This window comes from Schistocerca piceifrons, chromosome 1 (assembly GCF_021461385.2).
Source record: "Schistocerca piceifrons isolate TAMUIC-IGC-003096 chromosome 1, iqSchPice1.1, whole genome shotgun sequence".
NCBI classification, from domain to species: domain Eukaryota; kingdom Metazoa; phylum Arthropoda; class Insecta; order Orthoptera; family Acrididae; genus Schistocerca; species Schistocerca piceifrons.
In genome coordinates, this window is record NC_060138.1 from 755,041,666 (window position 1) to 755,058,859 (window position 17,194).

Here is a 17,194-nt window from a genome sequence, read left to right on the forward strand (position 1 = left end):
GCAGACCGAGATTCACTGAAAGAATCCTCAGGAAACGTAGTTCACCCACAGGAAGAACGTAGTTTACAAAACGCTCATTCAACCAATACTCTAATACTGCTCTTCAGTCTGTGATCTGTACCAGACAGGAGTAAACAGAGGAACTAGAGAAGATCCAAAGAAGAAAAGCACATTTCCTTACAGGTTAATTTAGAAAGCAAAAGTGTCACTGACATGCTCAGCCAACTCCAGTGGCAGGATCCTGCAAGAGGGGCATTCTACTTCATAGTGTACTTCACTAAAGTTCTGAGAGCATATATTCCCAAAAGGAAGAAAGGTAGATTAGAGTTTAATGTCCCCTCCACATCGAGGTCATTAGTGACAAGATACTAGCCCAAAATGTTTCAAAGAGGGGAACGAAGTTGGCCATGCTCTTTCAAAGGGACTATCCCAGCATTTTCATGAAGAGATTTAGGGAAACCACGAAAAACCTAAATCCGGATGGCCAGACACCTAGTAGAACCATCATCCCCCTGAATTTAAGTCCAGTGTGCTAACCAGTGCCACGTCTCACTCGATACATTCCTGAAAGAGTCAGCCAATATACTGCTTTGTCCTATGTGTATCTCACAAAAAGACATATTCAAACTCACGTGGAGGCTTACCAGCAGTCGTTCTTCCTGTGGAAAAGGAAAAGGCAGCAGTGAATGGTACACAAAGCACCCTCCACCACATACCACAAGGTGGCTTGCAGAGTATAGATACAGATGTAGAACAGTATAATATTTCTCCAATTGTGTGACTTGTTATTAGAAGAAAAAATATCTTTAAATATACAATGGTATGAAACAATAAACAGGATTATCCAGCTTTCACAAACATACACAGTTAAGACTCTCAAATAGTTCAAGGAAAGAAGTTCCTGAAATTTTCCTATATTTTCAAATGCACAGTCAGGAAACTGTGTTGCTTAATGTCATAGATGAATAAAAATGAATGCACAAAGTCTCATGCGGACTGGAACTAGAAAAAGTAAACAAAGCATACGATATGTGAAAAATGTGGGAGCATAGGGACATGGTTCAAAATAAAGGAAAGGTTACAGACACAAAAATTACATAAGCCTATGTGCTAAAGCAAAACATATTTCCCATACTGCATGCATGCAAAACCTTGAAACTAACAGGGATACAATGACTACTGCTTGCATGTAAAACTGTAGAGGTGTGCACGTAAGAAGGCTTCAACGTGAAGCATTCTTTGCAGAAAGATGAGAATATTTTACCTATAGTGAACTCCGTGTGTGCTAAGTAACCTCACCATGCCTAAACTAACAGGAAAATTAATATTAAATGTTCTACACTGAAGCACCAGATAAACTCGTATAGGCACGCATATTCAAATACAGAGATATGTAACGAGGCAGTACATGGCACTGTGGTCGGCAATGACTACATAAGACACCACATGTCTGGCGCAGTTGTCAGATTGGTTACTGCTGCCACAGTGGCACGTTATCATGATTTAAATGAGTTTGAACGTGGTGTTATAGTCGGCGGACGAGCGATGGGACACAGCATCTCCGAGGTAGTGACAAAGTAGGGATTTCCCCGTACAACCGTTTCATGAGCGTACCATGAATATCAGGAATCAGGTAAAACATCAAATCTCCAACACTGCTGTGGCCAGAAAAAGATCCTGCAAGAATGGGACCAACGACAACTGAAGAGAATCATTCAAAGTGACGGAAGTGTAACCCTTCCGCAAATTGCCACAGATTTCAATGCTGGGCCATAAACAAGTGTCAGTATGCAAGCCACTCAACGAAACATGATCTATATTGGCTTTTGGAGCTGAAGGCCCACTCATGTACCCTCGATGACTGCACGACACAAAGATTTATGCCTCGTCTGGGCCCGTCAACACCGACACTGGACTGTTGATGACTGGAAACAAGTTGCCTTGTCGGATGAGTCTTTTTTTTAATGGGACCAAACTGCAGAGGTTATCGGTCCCTCAAATTGTATTGACTGGGTGTATGTGTATGGGTATGGAGACAACCCATGAATCGATGGACTCTGCATGTCAGTAGAGGACTGATTCAAGCTGGTAGGGGCTCTATAATGGTGTGGGACATGTGCAGTTTGAGTGATATGGGACCCCTGATACATCTTGATATGACTCTGAAAGGTGACATGTACATAAGCACGTTGTCTGATCACCTGCATCCATTCATAACCATTGTACATTCTGATGCACTCTGACAATTCCAGCAGGATAATGCAACACCCCGCAGTCCAGAATTGCTACGGAGTGGCTCCAGGAACACTCTTCTGGGTTTAAACACTTCCGCTGGCCACCAAACTCACCAGACATGAAAATTATTGAACACATCTGGGATGCCTTACAAAGTGCTGTTCAGAAAAGATCTCCATCCCCCTCATACTCTTATGGATTTATGGACCACTCTGCAAGTTTTAGGGTGTCAGTTCCCTCCAGCTCTACTTCAGACCTTAATTGAGTCCATGCTATGTTGTGTTGCGACACTTCTGCATGCTCGCGGGGGCCCTACACAATATTAGGCAAGTGTACCAGTTTCTTTGGCTCTTCACTCCCTACAGGCTGCTGTAACAGAATGACACTGCTGGCTGAAATGTCATGTGGTACGGTGGTCATCACCATTGCGCATCACCTCACCACCCACCATCTTATGTGCACACCACTATGACTAAGGGTTTCAAATTTGGAGTATCCCAATATAACATACACTTTTAACATCAAAAAGGTCACATGCGACAATGTAAATTAAGTTGAATTAGATAATTAATTAGTAAAAATTCTCATTATATTCAAGGACTCACCACAATGTGTTGGAATATGACCATTCATCAGTCCTAAGGACCACGCTTTTTTAACAATATCCCATGGAAATTTCATTGTTCGATCATATTCAGCGGCAACAGGTATCACTTCTTCTCTTGCAAATTTTCGAGCAAGTTCTTGAAATTCTTTTTGTGTTTCATTTAACTCTAAGGCAGAAACAAAGGTTAGCTTCTTGTTGTGTAAGGCTCAAATAGTTGACTGCATTTATTAAAAAGAGGGAAACTAAAGATTACTATTTCAGTGTTCGTACAACCAGGAATGACTGGCTTCTAAGCACTACTTTTTGAAAATGGAAGAAAAGAGTTTACAAACATCTACAGAAGTCTCTTTCATTTGAGAACACGCACGCATACATGCATACATAACTATACGTACCTCTCAAACGCACGTCCTGTATTGTTTTATAAATAAATAAAAGTTTTCCTAAGGTGCAACAGCTGTGGTTAAATACTCTTCAAACTCAAAGAAACTTCACATAAATTAATGTCAATAGCTAAAATAGTATTACTATGCATTTCAGTTTTTAAGTTATGAAGAAATGGATAGAAATTAGCAAGACACAATGAAAATTATTTTATAAAAATATTACTTGGTTCTTCAAAATACATGAGAATTATACTCCCATAAGCCATGGACTTCGCCAAGGTAGGTGCTTTGTGCGCGTAAACAACACATATAGCTGTACTGTAGGTGCAACTGCAGTAACAGGGCGTGTGTGGAGAGGCCAGACAAATGTGTGGTTCTTGAAGAGGGGCAGCAGCCTTTTCAGTAGTTGCAGGGGCAATATTTTGGATGACTGACTGATCAGACTTTGTAGCATTTAGTCAACATGGCTCTGTTATGGTTTTGTGAAGGGCTGAACCCAAGAGGAAGCAAAACCTGTTACTATTTCTGAGGGTACGAAGCTCTACCATATGGCTTACTGATGATGGCACCCTCTTGGTTAAAATAGCTACAATTCAGATCTCAGAGTGGGGCGTGCTGAAGAAAATGTTGTCATCAGGAGACAGAAAACTGATGTTTTAGGATCAGATCATGGAAAGTTAAGTAGGTTAGACAATTTAAAAAGGGAAATGCATAGATTGAAGATAGATATAGTGGGAATTAGTGAAGTGTGGCACCAGGAAGAATGTTATAGACAGAATATCAAACAGGGGTAATGCAAGAGCAGATCTAACAATTACTAAGAAAATATGAATGTAGGTAAGCTACTATGGACAATATAGTGAATGTTTTAAAATAGTTGAGGTTGACATGAAGCCAACACCCACCACAATAGTATATGCATACCAGCTCCACAGACGAAGAGAGAAACAATAAAAACGAGCTAAAAAAATTATTCCAAAAGTTAAGGAATATAAAATTATGATGGGTAACTGGAATTCAATAGCAGGAAGAGGAAGAGAAGAAAAACCAATGAGAGTAAGTGGACTGAGGGGGGGGGGTAATGAATACGGAAAGACGGAAAGAAGTGTGGCAGAATTTTCCAAAGAGCACTAATCAATTATTGCACACACTTGATTTAAGAATCATGAAAGAAAGCTGTGTATGTGGGAGAGACCTGGAGACGGTGGAAGGTTCCATATCTAATTTATAAAAATAAATATTTGTTTGTGCATTTTCTATGCTTTCCTATGCCATTCATTCACGCGTGAAGAAACTTTGGTGAGTTGTTGTGCATACAACTGAATTAATAATACAGGGTGATTCAAAAAGGACTTTACAATTTTGGAATTATACAGGAATTTATTGAGTTAACTTACAGAATCAGCAGATGTGTCATTTTGTAGCAAAAATTCCCGTTTCACATAAAAGAGTCACTTTGGTACACTGTGGCTACTATTTTTGGTGAGGCAAACATCCCACGGGTAATCAATTTTTTCCCACACTTGTTGCAGCATATCGGGTGTGACGTGCAACGGAAGTGTAGATTCAATTTTTTAGGTTGGCTAAATTGTTTGGTAGGGGAAACCCCAGAGATAGCAATCCAGTGGTGTCAAGTCTGGGGAGCAAGGTGGCCCATGCGATTGGCCCTTCACAACCAATTCACCAACCTAGGATGTGACTATTGAGGAAACCTCCAACTTCCGTGAGGAAATGAGGTGGTGTACCATCTTGCTGGTAGTAAACCATCCCATCCCTGTCATCTTCAACTGATCAATGGAATTAAAAAGTTTTCTAGCATATCCAGATACACAAAACCAGTGACAGTTTTCTCCATGAAGAAAGGGTCATACACTTTCAGTCTGCTAATGGCAAGTAACACATTAACTTTGGAGCTGTCATGAATGTGTTCCAGCATCGCATCTGAATTTTCACTACCCCATATTCTGCAGTTGTGGGATTTCACACGCCACTGATATGAAATGTTGACTCATCACTGAAGACTTTTGCGTTCAGGTATGTCTCGTCCTCCTCCTCTGATGCAACATTTCCAAACGGAATTCCCACTAGCAACCTTACCTGCATCACTAATATGCTGTGCCATTGTGAATATAGTTTCAAGTGTAAATGCCCACGTAGTACTTGTCAAAGAGTCTTTTGTCGAATGCCAGTGTTGTCAGATGCAGGTCGTGTTCATTTTTGTGGAATGCGGGCAAAGCTCTCCCTAACCTGTTCGACATAATCATCAACAAGTGGGCTAGATGGTGATTTATCCTGTCACAGTGAACAACCATCTCAACAAAGCTCTAATGTCAAGAGCAAATTGTAGGCCTGCTGCCAAACAGTTGTTGCAGAGTTCATGTCATGAAAATAAAACACACAGTGAGCACTCTCCGCACCAGTGTAAGTAGCCATTGTAACTGAGAACTAGTCTGGCACTCCTGGTGGAGAAACCAAGTACTGATGCACTACATGAACCAAACTTGAGGTTGTTTGTGGCAAAATGACAAATCTACCAATACTCTAAGTTAAAAATCAAACAATGGAAAATCCATGATGGAATGTAACAACACACACACACACACACACACACACACACACACACACCTGCAGTCTCAGGAAACTGAGACCACACTGTGAGCAGCAACACCAGTGGGGTGGCAGACAGTTAAGTGCTGCAGGTTAGACGGAGGGCAGGGGAGAGGTGTGGAAGGGGGGCGGGGGGGGGGGGGGCAGAAAAGGAGAGAAGTAAAAAATCTGGGTGCAATGGTGAAATGAGGGCAGTGTAGTGCTGTAATGGGAACAGGGAAGGGGCTGGATAAATGAGGACAGAGACTATTGAAGGTTAAGGCCAGGAGGGTTATAGAAACAGGAAGTATTGCAGGGGAAGTTCCCACCTGCGCAATTCGAAAAAGCTGGTGTTGGTGAGGAGGATCCATATAGCACAGGCTGTGAAGCAGTCATTGAAATGAAGGATGTCATGTTTGGTAGCATGCTCAGCAACAGGGTGGTCCACTTGTTTCTTTGCCACAGTTTGTCGGTGGCCATTCATGAAGACAAACAGCTTGTTGGTTGCCGTGCCCACATAGAATGCAGCACAGTGGTTGCAGCTTAGCTTGTAGATCCAATGACTGGTTTCACAAGTAGCTCTGCCTTGATGGGACAGGTGATGTCTGTGACCATTGCATCTATTACAGGGGTATGAGACATGAGGTAAGGGGTTGGGAACAAGGGTTGTGTAGGGATGGGCAAGTATATTATGTAGGTTTGGTGGATGGTGGAATACCAGAGTGAGAGGGGTGGGAAGAATAGCAGGCAGGACATTTCTCATTTCAGACCATGACGAGGGCTAGTTGAAATCCTGGTGGGGAATGTAATTCAGTTGCTCCAGTACTGGGTGGTACTGAGTTACGAGGAGAATGCTCTTCTGTGGCCAGACGGTGGGACTTCGGGAGTTGCTGGGAGACTGGAAAGACAAGGCAAGGAAGATTTGTTTTTGTACAAGGTTGGGAGGATAGTTGTGGTCTGTGACGGCTTCGGTGAGACACTCGGTATACGAGGGCCGTTCAGAAAGTAACCTCCGGTTGATTTAAAAAAATACACCAAGTTAAATAAAAATATTTTAATATATACATCTTACAACTACATCTTTGCACTATTTTTCTACATAGTCTCCATAGCGATTGAGGCACTTATCGTATCTCTTCACAAGCTTTGAAATTCCTTCTGCATAAAAATCACCCGCTTGTGCCTGGAGTCAGCCTGTGACCGCATCTTTGAGCTCTTCGTCGCCATCAAACAGCTGTGACCCGAGCCATTTCTTCAAATGCATGAAGAGGTGATAATCACTTGGCACCAGGTCTGGGCTGTAAGGTGGATTGTTGATAACGTCCCACTTGAAGGACTCAAGAAGGGACGTTGTTCTGCGAGCAGAGTGAGGACGGGCGTTATCGTGCAAAAAAACGATACCGGAAGTCAGCATACCACAGCGTTTGTTCTGTATAGCCCGTTGTAACTTTTTTATTGTTTCACAGTACACGTCTTGATTAATGGTCGTACCACGTTCCATGAATTCAACCAACAACACCCCCTTGGCATCCCAAAACACCGTTGCCATCAGTTTTCTGGCAGAAAAATCTTGCGAGGCTTTTCTTGGTTTGGTAGGCGAATTTGAATGTGCCCACATCTTTGATTGTTCTTTTGTCTCAGGGTTCACGTACTTAATCCAGGTTTCGTCACCGGTCATGAATCTGTGTAACAATGGTTCTCCTTCGTCCTCATAACGTGACAGAAAGTCTAATGCAGAGGCCATTCTTTGAGTTTTGTGGTGGTCGGTAAGAATTTTGGGCACCCATCGTGCACAGAACTTACGGTAACCCAATCTTGCTGTCACTATCTTGTACAAGAGAGTCTTAGAAATCTGTGGAAAACCAGTAGACAACTCCGACATTGAGAAACGTCGATTTTCACGAACTTTTGCATTAACTGTCTGAACGAGTTCGTCAGTCACCAATGATGGTCTACCACTCCTCTCTTCATCATGAACGTTTTCTCGTCCACTTTTAAATAAACGTACCCATTCACGGACAACTCCTTCACTCATAACTCTTGGTCCGTACACGGCACAAAGCTCACGATGAATAGCTGCTGCAGAATATCCTTTGGCTGTAAAAAACCTTATGACAGCACGCACTTCACATTTGGCGGGGTTTTCTATTGCAGCACACATTTCAAACTGCCACAAAAACTAAACTAGCGCAGGTACGACGTTCACTCGACCACGGCTTGATGCCGACTGACCTGTTGAGTGCGTGAACGCACAGATGGCGTCGCTACTCCCCCCACAACCCGCACTGTGACCAATCGGAGGTTACTTTCTGAACTGCCCTCGTATTTCGAGAGGGACCACTCATCACTGCAGATGCGACGACCATGACTGGCTCAGCTGTATAGAAGGGACTTCCGTACAGCTGGAATGGGTGGCAGCTGTGAAAGTGGAGGTATTGCTGGTGGTTAGTAGGTTTTGATATAGACGGAGCTACTGATGTAGCCATCTCTGAGGTGGAGGTCGACATCCAGCAAGATGGCTTGTTGGGTTGAGTAGGATCAGGTGAAGCAAATGGGGGAGAAGTTGTTCTGGAGGAATGTGGATAGGACATCCTCACTCTCAACCCAGATTGCAAAGATGTCATCAATGAATTGGAATCAGGTGAGGGGTTTAGGATTCTGGAAGATTAGGAAGGATTCCTCTAGATGGCCCATGAATAGGTTGGCGTAAGATGGTGCCATGCGGGTGCTCATAGCCTTATCCCGGATTTGTTTGTAGGTAATTCCTTCAAAGGAAAAGTAATTGTGGGTGAGGATACAGTTGTTCATGGCAACTAGGAAAGAGGTTGTTGGTTTGGAATCTGTCAGGCATTGGGAAAGGTAGTGTTCAATAGTAAAGGGAAGTGGCATAAATAGTGACGAGCAGAGCTTTAAGTTACCTTAATAAATTTCTACATCATTCCAAAGGTGTATAGCCCTTTCTGACTCACCCTGTATACCCCTACCATCTCTGGAGGTGGGGGTGAGAAAGCATGATTTATCAAATTATATGTGATAACAACTTATATTAACATGAACCAATTGTTTTTATGGTCACTAAACTCATTGGTGACAGCACCAATTATGTTTCACCCATAGGGATGGGAAGGAGATGGGAAAGAGAGGACAAAAGACAATGACCTATCAGTATATCCCTGTAAAACCTGAAGTAACTTCTACCAAATTTTCCACACATCACTCACTGCCAGGAAAAAAAAAAAAAAACAACCATTGCAACATTCTTTGCAATCCTATGGCTTGGGATGGGCGTGAAAAGGGGTGATGAAAGAAAAACTCAGAAACACCTGAAGCAATTTTGACCAAGTCTGGTATATATATATGCCATTATTTGTATAAAAATACTGTGAGATACTCTTATTACACCCAAGAGTGAGGACGGGGACATGAAGCTAATTTGTTTTTGGAGTACTGTTTTTAAGTTGAAATAAGTATTGCTTTCAAAACTCCTCAATTTTTCATTTAAACCCAGATTATTTTGACAAACCACATCATGGGAAAACATAAGGAATTTGAGTCAACTTTAATAAATGAAATGAAATACATACACTACTTATTTAGTTCATCTTCAAGCACTTTTAATACTACTGATGTTAATAGTTTGCACAAATTGAGTAATACATAATGGCGCATAAAATAATAAAAGAAAACAGTTAAATCATGTAGATTTGCATACAAACACACAGTGAGTATAACTTAAAATTTTCTATGTTCTTTTGCACACTCAAAAAATTCCCCTATGGTATAGAATGCTGCTTTAGAAGCCAATTCTAGAGAACATTTCTGAAGGTTTTTACTGAGGTAGTGTGTGCCTCGGTGACAGTGAACTGAACAGTTTTATTCCAAGGTCTAAGTCTAGTAAAAGGCTGGTCAATCTTTTCTTTTTGATGGGTATTGCGACAGTGAAATGATTAGCACAATCTGTAGCTCTCTTTGTTTTCTTTTGTGTAGACTAGGCATCCAACTATGAATAATTATTAGACTGTCACGACACGCAGTTTCTTGAAAAGTGGCCTACAAGATACACTGTTTTAGAAAATATCCATTAGACATCTGATAATTTTTTTCTTCCACATAAATACTCTCTTTGTCCCAGTGGAGCTGTCCCAAAGCAGTATGTTATATGGCTATGAAAAAATTCATAATCAAAAACTGAGCATACATGTTTCCATGCTTTAAGCTTATGTAATAGGTATATGACTCTTAGTAATTTAGTGCATACCGAATCTGTGTGGAGATACCAAGTTAATTTGGAATACAAGCGTACACCAAGAATTTAGCTGACCACTGACATTGCATAAATTAAAAATTATACGTTGGTTTTATTTTGGTTTACAGTTAATTCATTGTCTTTAAACCAGGTACTGGAAATTCTTATGCTGGCCTTGCTTTGTTCCTTTAGATCCTCTATGTCATTTTCATTTCTAGTGAAAGTGGTGTCATCAGCATACAGAACAGATTTATATGACATTATACTAAGTAGGTCACCAATATAGATTTTTTACAATAAGGATCAGAATAAGAAACCTTGAGGCATGCCTTTTGAAACATATAGGAATCCAGAGTGCATATTATTAAAGAGTGCCCTCTGCTTCCTATTGTCAAGATACAGTTCTATAGGGGGGAGTTCTGTATCCTGAATGCCTTATCACCTCAATTTATCTATTAGAATCCGACAACTCACAGAGTCAAATGCCTTGCTTAAGTTAATCAGTAGGGCAGCAACAGATGATTATGCTTCAAAGGCACCTGAGTATTGCCGAAACAATATTTTCAACAGCTTTCGGTGTTGTTGAATTTTCCCTAAAGCCATACTGGGTGTCAGTCTTCCATTGCAGGTGAAATGTTTGTGTATTTGTTGGTATATGTAACATTCTACTATTTTTCAAAGTATTAGTACAAGAGAAATACGAGAGTACTTATCAACACTTGATTTTTCCTCCTTTTTTATGTAGAGGGATAACTACTGCTATTTTTAAGCAGGCTGGAAAAGAAGAACTCCAAAATGGGTGTAGTCTGATGTCCACTATCCTTTTAGTAACAAAATCTGTTAGACCAAACAAGTCATGATATCGAGTTGCTGAATTTTTCTACAGCTGCTCCAATGTCAGTGACAGCAAGTTGTACCCACTTGAATGTAGATGTTGCAGGTTTGTTGTGTGATATGAATGTGTTTGTTTTCTAAATGTTTATTAATGCCTGATCTTTGGCTGTCATTTTTTGCATTGGATGTCTTGTTACCATAATTAATAAAGAAGCTATTCATTTCATCAGATCTGATATTGTAGTATCATAAATGGTTCTATTAGTATTACCCAGTTCTCCTTTGATAAGTCCCCAAGCAACATTGAATTTGTTTTGTGGTTGCTATATATATTTATCATTCGCCAATTTGTTTCTGTTTTATAATTTATGATCTATACCTTTTCATTAGTTGAAGGTATTGAAGTCTATCTTCTTCAAAGATCTTTGATATGTTATAGAGATTAATGACCTGTGTTCTTAATTTTATGAGGACCGGTGTGAACCAACAATGTAAACTTGTATGATTACTTTTGCTTGGTTCCCCTCATGTCTTTAATACTTTGGACAACACTTATTAAACATATTACAAACAAGGCCGACAAAGTTGTCAGAAGCTTCATCAACATTTGTAAATCAAGACAGGAAGTTGGACCATTCTATCATACACAGCTGTGATCTGAAAGCATTGATATGAGTATCATTAACAATTCTAATGTAGTTAGGTTGTTCATGCAGCTTTACAAGATTTTTTTGTCAGCAATTTTAACCATATCCCTTCATGATCTGATAGATACATAGTATTAAAAAAAATTATATTTTCTTGGTTACTAAAAGTTTACTCAATCCATTTAAACGTGAACCACAGCTAGCGTGAAATCTGCAGCCAATTTAATTTCCATTTATCATACAAACATTTTTGTAGTGTTTACATATATTTTCAGACTGTTACAGATGTAAGGAGTGTTTGTTCCATTTTCACACTGTTGTTGTTGTTGTGGTCTTCAGTCCTGAGACTGGTTTGATGCAGCCCTCCATGCTACTCTAGCCTGTGCAAGCCTCTTCATCTCCCAGTACTTACTGCAACCTACATCCTTCTGAATCTGCTTAGTGTATTCATCTCTTGGTCTCCCTCTATAGTTTTTACCCTCCACACTGCCCTCCAATGCTAAATTTGTGATCCCTTGTCTCAGAACATGTCCTACCAACTGGTCCCTTCTTGTCAAGTTTTACCACAAACTCCTCTTCTCCCCAATTCTAGTCAATACCTCCCCATTAGTTATGTGATCTACCCATCTAATCTTCAGCATTCTTCTGTAGCACCACATTTCAAAAGCTTCTATTCTCTTCTTGTCCAAACTATTTACCGTCCACGTTTCACTTCCATACATGGCTACACTCCATACAAATACTTTCAGAAACGACTTCCTGACACTTAAATCTATACTCTATGTTCACAAATTTCTCTTCTTCAGAAACACTTTCCTTGCCATTGCCAGTCTACATTTTATATCTTCTCTACTTCGACCATCATCAGTTATGTTGCTCCCCAAATAGCAAAACTCCTTTACTACGTTAAGTGTCTCATTTCCCAATCTAATTCCCTCTGCATCACCTGACTTAATTCGACTACATTCCATTATACTCATTTTGCTTTTGTTGATGTACATCTTATATCCTCCTCTCACGACACTGTCCATTCCGTTCAACTGCTCTTCCAAATCCTTTGCTGTCTCTTGACAGAATTACAATGTCATCGGTGAACCTCAAAGTTTTTATTTCTTCTCCATGGATTTTAATACCTACTCTGAATTTTTCTTTTGTTTCCTTTACTGCTTGCTCAATATACAGATTGAATGACGTGGGGGAGAGGCTACAACCCTGTCTCACTCCCTTCCCAACCACTGCTTCCCTTTCATACCCCTCGATTCTTATAACTGCCATCTGCTTTCTGTACAATTTGTAAATAGCCTTATGCTCCCTGTAGTTTACCCCTGCCTCCTTTAGAATTTGAAAGAGAGTACTCCAGTCAACATTGTCAAAAGCTTTCTCTAAGTCTACAAATGCTAGAAACGTAGGTTTGCTTTTTCTTAATCTTTCTTCTAAGATAAGTCATAAGGTCAGTATTGCCTCACGTGTTTCAACATTTATATGGAATCCAAACTGATCTTCCCCCCTAAGGTCGGCTTCTACCAGTTTTTCCATTCGTCTGTAAAGAATTTGTGTTAGTATTTTGCAGCTGTGACTTATTAAACTGATAGTTTGGTAATTTTCACATCTGTCAACACCTGCTTTCTTTGGGATTGGAATTATTATATTCTTCTTGAAGTCTGAGGGTATTTCACCTGTCTTATACATCTTGCTCACCAGATGGTAGAGTTTCGTCAGGAATGGCTCTCCCAAGGCCGTCAGTAGTTCCAATGGAATGTTGTCTACTCCCAGGGCCTTGTTTCGACTCACGCCTTTCAGTGCTCTGTCAAACTCTTCACGCAGTATAGTATCTCCCATTTCATCTTCATCTACATCCTCTTCCATTTCCATAATATTGTCCTCAAGTACATTGTCCTTGTATAGACCCTCTATATACTCCTTCCACCTTTCTGCTTTCCCTTCTTTGCTTAGAACTGGGTTTCCATCTGAGCTCTTGATATTCATACAAGTGGTTCTCTTTTCTCCAAAGGTCTCTTTCATTTTCCTGTAGGCAGTATCTATCTTACCCCTAGTGAGATAAGCCTCCACATCCTTACATTTGTCGTCTAGCCATCCCTGCTTAGCCATTTTGGATTTCCTGTCGATCTCATTTTTGAGACGTTTGTATTCCTTTTTCACACTAACAGAGTTAAACTATTGTTCACAAATTTTTTTTCTGGCCTAAGCTGCCAAGTTGGCAGTCTTGTGTGTGAGGTGTGCTTGCTTGTGTGCATGAGTGGTGTGTGTTTCTGTTTCTCTTTTGCTGATAAAGGCTGTGGTTGAAAGCTTTGTGTAAATGTCTTAAATGTGGCTGTCTGCAACTTTGTGTGTCTTCTCTACGCTACACAGCAATCTACTATCTTTTTCTACATTGTTAAATACATGTGACATATGCAGACACGGGTCAAGAGCTAGTTTATTATTTAATGATGAGATACAGATTTCAAAACCAGATTTTAAACTGCAAAACACTTTGAGGTACAGGTGTGCCACCTGACCATAATTTATTGGTCATGACCTGAAAAGGTTGCAGAAAAGTAGGAAATGAAAGGGACCTGGATAAACAGAAATAACTAGAGATTGTCTGGAGTTTCATACACAGCCTTGGGCAGTGACTGATGGGAAAAAGAGAAAAAATACCATGAAAGTAGTAAGTGCAGCAGAGGATCAGATAGGCATCACAATGAATTTTACTGATGAAAGATGAAAATATAAAAATTCAGCAAATTAAGTGGGCAAAAACGAACACAGATGTTTAAAAAGTGAGTAACAACATTAAAAAAGTTAAGGCAGGTATAGCTCGAGTACAATTCTAGTGATGCAGAGGCATGCACGACTAGGTGAAAGATAGATAACTCTTTAGGGAGACTGAAGAGACCTTTCAAGTAAGGAGAACAGCTGTATGAACATCAAGAGCTCAAAAGGCAAGCCACTACTCCCCAAAAAAAGAGAAAGCTGAAAAGTGGAGTTTTATGTAGAAGGGCTATACAAGAGATATGAACTTGAAGGCAATATTATAGAAAGGGAAGAGGAAGTATATTTACATGAGATGGGAGCCATGACAGATCTATTCCACCTGTTGTGCAAGATATAGGAGACTGGGGGGGGGGGGGGATGCTATTGACATTGTAAATTTGACTACAGTCTTTGAAATTTATTTTGTAGGTAGGCCTAGCAGGGATAAAATACAGGAAGCAAATGTACGACTTGCAGAAGAAACCAAACTGCAGAAATAAGGGTCAAAGGACATTAAAGGGAAGCAGTAGCTGAGAATGGATTGAGAAATGGTTGCAACCTATCCCCGATACGTAAAGTCTGTACACTGAGCAGGGCGTGAAAGATATGAGAGAGAAATTTAAATAAGGAATTTAAGTTCACAGAGAAGAAATAACAACTTTGAAGATTGCCAATTGCACTGCAATTGTCAGACAGAAAGGGCTTGGAAGAGCAGTTTAATGTAATGTCTTTAAAAAAAGTTATAAGATGAACAAAAATGACAGTAAAACAAGGGCAATGGAACGAAATCAAATTAAATCAGGCAGTTCTAATAGAATAGGAGGCCCAAAATGTAGCAGATGAGTTTTGCTATTTGGGCAACAAAGGAAATGATGACAGTAGCAGAAAGGGTGTAATATGCAGGGTGGCAATGATAAGAAAAGCACTTCTGGAAAAAAAAGAGGTATTTGTCACATCTAATAATCTAATATGAATGTGTTAGGAAGTATCCTCAAAAGGTATTTGTGTGGCATGTAGCCTTGTACTGAAGTGAAATGCGAGCAATAAGCGGTTCAGACAAAAATAATAGAACCTTCTAAAATGTTGTGCTACAGATACATGCTGAAGATTACAGAGGTAGGTCTAGACTGAATAACTAAAGAGGGTGTATGGAATCCAATTGTAGAAAAATAAACCTGTGGCACAACTTGACTAAAATAAGGAATTGGTTTGTAGACAACACCCCGAGGCATTAGGTAATTTTCAATTTCAACTGGAGGGAAGGGTACAAGGTATAAAATTGTAGGGGGAGACCAAGGGATGAACACAGTAAGGTGGTTCAAATGGCTGTACATTTTTTTGTAGCACTTATGAAGAGATGAAGGGAGATCGCACAGGATAGGCTAGCACACGACCTGCAAGGAACCAGTCTTCAGGCTGAGAACCACAACATTCTTCTTGTTCTGTTTCCTGAACTTCACAACAGATGATTGTATTGTCTTCTAGAAACTTACTGCCATACTTTTACAATGAATACTTCGTTCTGATACCACAGAATAATAATTAATTAACGTCACTAGAAAGCACAGCACAAACTTCTAAACACGAAGAGCCTTTGAGGGCTACAGAAACATTTTAGCCTGTACTTATCTTCTGCCAATAAGAATCAAGAAAATTCGACAGTAGCTGCTTGAGAAAAGACAGTTTCGCCCCCTCATGATGTACATCCTAAAACATTTATGAGGTTGCTAAAAAGCAAATTATATTTTACGCCTAGTAAAGGAAACATCCGTAGCAATTCATGCAGTTTCGTAACCCAAGCACTGTTCCACATTTGCATAACCCATTAAAAAACTCTTTCCAGTACGTAAAAGGCGTTAAAGGTGCTCACCAAACGCGTATCCATTTGGATGGTGTCCTTCTGCTGCAGCTGGTTTTGCAGCAGCACTAGACAATGTCCTGAAGCCAGATCGTAAAGGAATTCCAGCAATCTAAATAAATATGGGGCAGATATGGTGAGGCGTCACGTAAAAATTCACATTAAGGGTTCTATTCTGCAGCATTATCAGGATAATGTTTTGAAAACCTTATGCTAGCACAAACTGGCTGATAAAACTGTAAACAAACAGATGATTACTAGGCATTAAAGACGTATAAATACTGATAAGGTAATAACTGCGTACCTTTCTTAGTGTGGACATCCTGCTGTCGGTTAATCTGTCGATTCGACGGTAGAAACTATTCAGCCAATTACCCACTGTCCGACCTTTATACACATCACACAGCGAACTTTCCCCTCTACAGTCCACATTCCACTTGCCTGAGAAATGTCTACAAAGATACTCAATACCGCATCAGCTGTGCCTAGACTGCCCCATGCCCAGCTGAAACTAGCTTCCTTTATTGTATCAATTCCGTTTTTAGGCAGTGGAAAAATATCGGAGTTCTAAGTTAACACCATAACATAAAGCACACTGAAATAGGCATAAAGCCGCGATGGCGCGTTTACACATGCAATGATTTACGGCGCCAGACGTACTGCGCCGTAGGGTTCGCAACTTGGCATTGTGTAAACTAGTGGCGGGCAGGAAATCCCGTATCTGTTAGAAATCACAGTGACTGAGAAGTCACAGATATCACAGTAGCAACTTTACAGAATCTAACTGCGATTTCAGTCACAGTTAGCAGTCGCAAATAGTATTTCGCATTCAAAGACGTGAGCCATTTATTGGTCGAATTTAGCACTGCTTTTTGCGATTTCAGTGACAAGTCGCAACTAAGAGTCGCAAGTAGCAACTAGAAAGCGCGGTTAACAGTGCCATCTGTGGGTCAAAGTTCGTACTACGCCCATCTCTGCGGTACGCTATGGAGTCTAACTGCGATTTCCGTGACAAGTCGCAACTAAGAGTCGCAAGTA

At 40.4% G+C, this 17,194-nt stretch overlaps 1 protein-coding gene across 1 annotated transcript in view; it reads right to left on the minus strand.

Moving 5' to 3' along the window:
• LOC124712150 (probable medium-chain specific acyl-CoA dehydrogenase, mitochondrial) overlaps positions 1-16,831 on the minus strand; it is an 86,367-nt gene extending 69,536 nt beyond the window's left edge. The window contains exons 1-3 of the mRNA XM_047242450.1: positions 16,461-16,831; positions 16,169-16,268; positions 2,841-3,008 (exon numbers count right to left, since the gene is read on the minus strand). Coding sequence (XP_047098406.1) covers positions 2,841-3,008; positions 16,169-16,268; positions 16,461-16,478 — 286 coding nt within the window. The 5' untranslated portion in view covers positions 16,479-16,831. The remainder of the gene's footprint in view (positions 1-2,840; positions 3,009-16,168; positions 16,269-16,460) is intronic.
• Positions 16,832-17,194: the final 363 nt, after the last annotated feature.